This window comes from Nannospalax galili, unplaced genomic scaffold, assembly GCF_000622305.1.
Source record: "Nannospalax galili isolate Female #2095 unplaced genomic scaffold, S.galili_v1.0 scaffold569, whole genome shotgun sequence".
Lineage (NCBI taxonomy): Eukaryota > Metazoa > Chordata > Mammalia > Rodentia > Spalacidae > Nannospalax > Nannospalax galili.
The window spans coordinates 269272-276815 of NW_008360300.1; the positions used below are offsets into that span (position 1 = coordinate 269272).

The 7544-nt window shown below is 40.2% G+C and overlaps 1 protein-coding gene across 5 annotated transcripts in view; it reads left to right on the plus strand.

The window, feature by feature from the left end:
• Positions 1 to 7544, plus strand: part of Slc20a2 (solute carrier family 20 member 2) — a 131476-nt gene that overhangs the window by 105239 nt on the left and 18693 nt on the right. For all 5 annotated transcript variants that reach the window (XM_008824223.3, XM_017795880.2, XM_029559213.1 and 2 more), the window contains one exon: positions 5265 to 5381. In XM_008824223.3, the coding sequence (XP_008822445.1) occupies positions 5265 to 5381 (117 nt within the window). The remainder of the gene's footprint in view (positions 1 to 5264; positions 5382 to 7544) is intronic.

Sequence of the window (7544 nt, forward strand, 5' to 3'; positions counted from 1 at the left end):
AGGCTAGCTGGCCTGAGAGCTTCTGGCGATTCTCCTGTCTCCACCCCCTATCTCTCTGCTGTAGGCATGCTGGGATTACAGGTGCACATCCGGCTTTTTGTTTTTTTGTGCGTGAAGGGGTGGTGGGGGGTAGGGTCCAGGATGAAACTCAGCAAGTGCTTTTATATCCCCACCCTTGAGCCATCTCCCTGACCCTGCTCACTGCTTTTTATCAGCAAATGAATCATCAGATAGAACTAGACCTGGTTTCTGATTTTTCCAGAGCAAACCTGTTGCTGAAGCATAACTACCTGAGCAGCAGCTTCCTCTTCTTCCTCCTTCACCACCATCTTTTCTCCTCTTCCATCTCCTCGTCCCCCTTTACCTTTGCTTGATTCTCCTCTGTCTTCTCTCCACACTCTCTTCTCCTTTCTTCCTTGTCTCTTCCAGTTATAGCTGCTCACTAGAACCTGTCAGCCTTCAGAGGCTTTGTAAGAAGTCACTTTGCTCTCCAAGGATCTCTAGGTTCCATAGCTGACCACCGATGTAAGCTGTAGAGAAACAGAGCTGCAGCCACAGTGATGGCCAGCTCTGGGGTGAGACAGAATTGCCACCAAGGACTGAATTCAAAACAAAGTGTTTTAAATTTACTTTTTTTCCAAAATGTTTACAAATAAATCATGGTTTGAGAAAACTGGTACTATATTTTTAAAAACTCCAACTATAGAGCAAGTTAGAAAGTACCATATTTATCTCAAAAGAATGACTCATTTTCTTAAAGAAGTTTCCAGCATTCTTTTTACACACATAGCTCCTCTAATACTTTAAAGTGTCAATCTAAAATAAAACAGAACTAATAACTTGGTGTATCAGGTGAGGCAGGATAGTGAAGAGTCACCTGCAAAGCAGGTAAACTTATGCATGCATGTGTGTGTACACATTGTGTATGTGCATGCGTATGTTTGTATGTGTGTGTACACATGTTGTCACTGTGGGCTAGTGTCCACAATATATTGTTACATGACAGGTGAAAGCACAGAATAGTGCATGTTTATATGTTAAAGTAAATAGTGTATAGTTAAGTGAAAGAAAAAACAAACTTCACAATACTCAATATATATATTTAGAAAATGCCTGGAAAGATATACAGCAAAGTGCCCACCCCTTTCCCTATGAGGTGGACTCAAGAGAAAGGGTACTGAGGGTGTTCCATGTCTGTACATCATACACTTCACTTTTGTCTTGCTAATCTTATTAAAAAGCTTGCGTTGTATGCAAAATTAAAACAAAACATGGAACCTGCAGTGAATCAGTGACAAGGAAGGGTGTAGGGAAGGGCGGTGAGCAGCAGGTAGAAGTGCACTGGGCTGAGCTAAAGCTTTATTAGTTTTAATGCACTTTATTTTGTAGAGTCTAATGATGATTGTCATATGTAAACAAAACAAAAAGAAGAACTAGAACAAAGTGACAGTGGAGACAGAGTTCTTAGAAAGTTTTGTTCATTTCTTCTCTAAATGACTTGAGTATTCTTCTAGTCTTCGGGAGATTTGGAATAGAATCATAAAGATGCTTGAGGTTAGCACTAAATCACTGTTTATCGTATCTTTGTTGTTTGGAAAATGAGAGGAACATTAGATGAAAAGTCACTTAGTAGTGGGAGCAGAGAACAGATTCAGAACTCACAGTGCCGGCTCCACTTTTGGCTGAGTAAACACAAGCCATTCAAGCTGTGCCCTACTTTGTCCATTCACAGCAGGAACCAAGTATGATGACTTGTTGTCCCCTGAAGGTGTAATTATATGAAATAGTTCGAAAGCCTCACCAGGAAGACAGTCCAATACAAAGTATTTTTGTCACAAATTCTGTTCTATATAAAACAACCTTAAGTATCTAGAAAAAAAGAAACTACTTTGTTCTGTGTATGGACTGATTCGAGTGCTTCGCTTCTCTGTTCTTTCCCTTTTTTTTTTTTCTCTTGAGACATCTCATGAGCACACATAGCCTAGTGATGGAGTAACTTGGCATGGTTTTATGAGCTTCACTGGGATCAAGTTCATGGACAGAGCTGGAAGAGAATTGGGCTGGGCTGCTAGTTAACACAGTGTGACCTAGGGAGATACCTACCGCATCCATGACTCCCAGCTGTCCCAGAGCTTTGAAGTGGAACCATCTAAGTGTCTACACCCCACCAACCACCTGCTGGCCATAAGCAAGCCAGAGAGCTCTCCATTTTGTTTATATTTATGAGCATTAATTCTGACTCCCCATTTATGTTAGGTACTAACTCTATAACCTCATAGTTATTGAAATATTTAATGATTCTTCTTTTAAAAAAAAACTTTATTGAGAATCTCACACATGTGTATAAGGTGTTTTGATCAAACCCACGCCCACTCCCCCCTGTAACCCCCCATATACTCTTTCTTTCTTTCTTTTTTGATTTATTTTTTTATTGAGCTTTTAAAATTTCATACAATATTTCCCATCACATCCAGTTCCCCTCCCCTACCCATGCCTCCCCCCCCACACACACTAAACGCTACACCCTCTGCCATACATGCTGAGTCCTATTAATTCAGGCATTTGTACTCAAATGTCCTTCAGTGCAAATGAGTCCACTGGAGTCTAGTCAGCCCATTCAGTGGTCATATGCAAGTCATGCTCACCCTCATCCAGCAGCAGCCAGTCTCAAATAGTTCTTGATCTAGTGCTGACCCACCACCTATTTCTCACCTCCCTTTTGGGTCCTTGTTCTATTGAGCTGACATGGGTCCTGTGTTGGACACCACCACTGCCACAGGTACACACGAAGCTCATGGAACATAGTGGAATAAGGGGTATAGAGAGTGCTAATGTGCCCCTCAACTCTCACCAGTGAGGCTTCCATGTACATCAGAGTGCAATGCACACAGAAGGCCACAACTGGCCAAGTTTTGGAGAATAAGAGACTGTAGAGTGTAGGATGGGACTCCTGTATGGAAACGTACCCATCCATGGCTCAGGGACCATCACAGAAGAGGAGGCAGAAAGATTAATCTGTAAGAGCCAGAGCTGGTTCATGAACGAAGGAGGTGGAGGGTTTCCAGACCAATGGAGGCTTGCTCATGTGTGTCTTTCTTTTTTTTTTTTTCCTACTCTAACATGCCCCCATCTGAAGGGTAACCCTAAAATCTTTCAGGGATTAGATAAGAGCTCCCAAATACTTTTGATGGTTTTGGCCTTTGGAACATAGTATGTTGCTAAGAGGCCCAAAGACATTTTGACTTTTAGCCAAGAAACTGGCTACTTTTCTTTGGGGTTACCCTAACTGTCTAGCCAATTCCTACCTCCTATTCTTATCGCACCATCCTCTGAAGAGGTTACCCAAATTGCCAACAGGGAATCCAGGACGCAGACCGCTCTGGCTTCTTCAATGCTGAACAGGGACACAGGGTGAGGCAATTGGAGTACCCCTTCAGTGGGTCTGTCTAAAAGACTCCCAAATTACATAACTCTTATCTGTAGGGAGAAAAGAAAGTCCTTGACTGGTAAATAGGAGAGGTGAAGTAGAAGTAAAGGCAAGAGTAGTTAGCATTACAAGTTCTAAACAGGGAACCAGAAAAAAAGTCAGAACAGGGCAAATTTCAAATGTTCGTATCAGAGTCCATTGGGATTTCAAGAGCTTCCAAAAGCATCCCTCTATTGGGTTTCTCCTCATTTTTCTTTTGTCTACTAAGGTTCTTTAAGCTAAGAATCCTTTACCTAATTCTTTGAGCTAATTTATACAAACATGTTAAGGTTACAAAGCCTGCATCACTAAAACTTTAGATTTCAAAAGAAAAAGTACTTTAACAATTTGTAAAAGTGACATTCTTAATTATATATTTTTTAAGTTACCAGTTTTAAAATATATATGTATAATAAGAAATGAAACCACACTTGAACACACACCTGGGCTTCTGGCTTTCCATTGCTGTGTCTGACTTATACATTTTCTTAGTAATCTGTGACCCAGGTGAACATCCCTACTTGTTTCCAGGCATAACTATAAGTGAACAGTGCAGCCAGTTTCTTTCAGCTTAGTGGAAAACATTAGATCTCCCATCTCTCCAGAACTCTTTCTACATGTTCACATGTATGGCAGGAATATGGTGATGATACGTACATTACATAGCTGATTTTTCATACTTATTAGACCTTGGTCCTCTTTCCTCTCAGTACACACTGACTTGCCTCTTTTGTATGACTATATACTATAATTATTTTATATCTCCATAATGATGTGTGTATTAGTCTAAAAATTCTGATCGTTAGAAATAGTGCTGGGGCAAAATATTCTTATCCCTACATGTTAGCATGAATGTTTACGTTGTATGCCTGTGAATATTTCTGAAAGGTGTCTGTTGTCACCAGGGACAGAAAACAGATAAAATTCAGAATGCTGAGATCCAGTGACTAAAGTACTAAGGAAAGATGATGTTACTGAGCTGTGTGCACTTCTATCCTTTATTGATTAATGTAATTGCTACTCAGTGTACATTATTTGATTTTGTTGGGAGGATTTTCTCTGTGTGATCCTTTAAATTGACACTTCAAAGAAGAGTTCCATTTGAAGGGCAGTATCCTTTGAGCAAACTTTCATTTCTCTGGAATTTTTCGTTTGGCAGGTTTGGGGGTATTTTGTTTTTGTTTCTGAGTATTTTGGAGGGATTGTGTTTGTTTGCTTTTTTGATGTTTTGTTTTTTGAGACTTTGAATTCAGTGATCCTCCAACCTTCCCCTCCCCTGTACAGGGATTGCAGGCATGCACTACCATACCCAGTCCAGAGCTCTTACTTCTAAGCTGAGTTTTAAAGAGTTTCATGCATGTGATCAGGGTGCCACATCTGTCTATAGCATTGCTGCTCATTTCCTGGGAACCAGAAGGCAGCACAAATCAACTCTGTCCACTGCAGTAACTTCCTGTTGGTGAAGAGGATGTTAGGAGACTGACTACCTCTCAGTCACATTTTCCCACTTGCAATTTAGTTATGAACATAAGATGCTAAACATAATATGTATGTAAATGGCTTTATTCTCACCTTCCTAGGCCATTCAAGCCAAATTGGTAGCATTTTCCTCACAAGCACAAATTCGCAAGGCCATGGCGTGTCTTAAACACCTATCTGCCCCCAAATGCACAGCATGTTTGCTTTCATTGAGAGTTTTGTTAAATACAAAATCCAGGTGGCTTGTTTTAGCTTGGAAGAGTGGAAGATAATTGACTTTACCAATCAGTTACAACACTGCCATTCCCTTTGTTTCCAGTACTGGGTCTGGTCCTTCCGATATGGGCAATAGCCCTCATTTCCTTTGGAGTTTCTCTCCTGTTCGCCTTCTTCGTGTGGCTCTTTGTGTGTCCGTGGATGCGGAGGAAAGTAGCTGGTAAGCACTTTTTATTCTTCTGAATTACAAAACTGATTCTGATTCCTGAGCTTTTCCATGTAAACAAATATCCTCAAGAATAGAGACAAACATGGTGGTACATGCCTTTAATCATAGCACTTGAGAGGCAGAGACAGGCAAATTGCTGTGAGTTTGAGACCAGCCAGGTCTACATACTGAGTTCCAGGCCCTACATAGAGACCCTGCCATTAATTAATTAAGTAAGTAAGTAGGAATTGGAGGTGGGGATAATTCTCAGAACTGCACTGGAACACATGCCCAGGCCTCTGACTCTCCACTACTGTTTCTGGATTACTCATTTTCTTTGCAACTTGTGACCCAAGTGAACATCCCTACTTGTTTCCAAGCATAGCTGTAATTGAACAGTGCAGCCAGGTTCTGCCAGCTTGGTGGAAAACATTAGTTTTGGGGGAAATGCAAACAGATGCCGCAAAAGAGAACACTTTATGCCAACAAGAATGGCTAAAATAAACAGACCAGCAATTCCAAGTGAAATAGTTAGGACTCTTAAAGCTTGATGGTGAATTGTACAACCAGTTTGGAAATTAGCTTAGCAGTTTATTATAAAGTGAATTGTGTGTTCACAATATGGTCCAGTAATTTCATTCCTAGAAATTTAAGAGAAATGAAGATGTGAGTTTGTAAAAAAGACTCATACTCAAATCTTTTAGCTCCAAACTAGCCCAATGTTCTTCAGTAGGTGAGTAAATAACCAAATTGTTGTGCATTCTTACAGCAGAAGACAACTCAGCACTAAGGAGCATGAACTAATTCCAGGTAGATGCAGCATTGTGTTGGACAACAGCAGCCAGAAACAAAGGTGTTCAAATATTATGTGACAAAATTCATGTTTCATAAAAACATTTAAGTAATTTTCCATAAAATTGAAGAATAGGGAAAATTAACTGGTAGCAATAGAAATCACTCGTTCCTGGGATAGGGAAGTTTATAGAGACTGAAAGAGAGGAAGGAACTTTTCAGGCAGATGGGAAACAGTCTGTCTTACTGAGGAAAGATGCACTGATATGCCACAGATCAGCTACCATTTCAAATTGTATATAAACCATACCTCGATAAAAACAAATTTTTTAAAAGATGAAGAAAAATACAGTTAGTCTAGGAGTATAGGTCTGGTGGAACACTACCTAGTACACGGCCTTGACTCTGATCACAGCACCGCTTAAAACAAAAAAGAACAGAGAAAAACAAACGCTTGGAAAGTCAGCCACGGCTATTTCTTTGTTACCATCAATGTAGTTGAATTCCACACCCTGACTCCACATGAATTTATAAAAAGAGCTGAGAGAGAGAGAAAGAGAGAGTGACTGAGTGAGTAAAAGAGATTTAAGATTTAAATTCGGCTGTGGAGTGGACCTTATGGTTATGTTTCAGCTAGGTATATCCCAGTTTGAAAGAAATCTGTTTCAGAACTAGTAATGATTAATGGCCAAAATAAACAGGAAATAAACTCTGGAACTAGACTCGTAGCAAAGATGTTAGTTAATCCCAACATAATATTTTGTAGATTTAGGTAATCCGCTCTTAAAATGTGTATAGAAAAGAAGCCAGGCTTGGTGGTACACGCCTTTAATCTCAGCATTCAGGATGCAGAAGCAGGTGGATCTCTGAAATCAAGGCCAGCTTGGTCTACATAGTGAGTTCCAGGCCAGCTGGGCCTACAGGGAGACCCTGTCTCCAAAAAACCCCAAGGAATAACAAGAAACAAAGGAAGAAGAGGGAGGGAGGGATGGACGGAGGGAACAAACAGAAACTAAAATATCCAAAATAATTTTGAAAAAGTTGGAAGATTCAGACTTACTATTTTTAAGACTTGTTGTAATACTAAAAGCCAGTTTGGTATGATGAAGAGATAGACACGTAGATAAATTCCAGAAACAGACCCACACAAATATAGCAAATAGATTTCAAAAATAGTAGTTCAATGGCAAAAACATGATCCTTTCAGCAAACAGCACTGGAATAATTTAAAACCTATTATGCCCCAACAAAATCTTTGAGCCGGCATGGTGGTGTGTTTCATAATCCCAACACTCAGGAGGCAGAGCTAGAGGGCCAGAAGTTCAATGCTATCCTCAGCAGTTCAAAGCCACTTGAGCTATAGGATGCCCTATCTCAAAATCA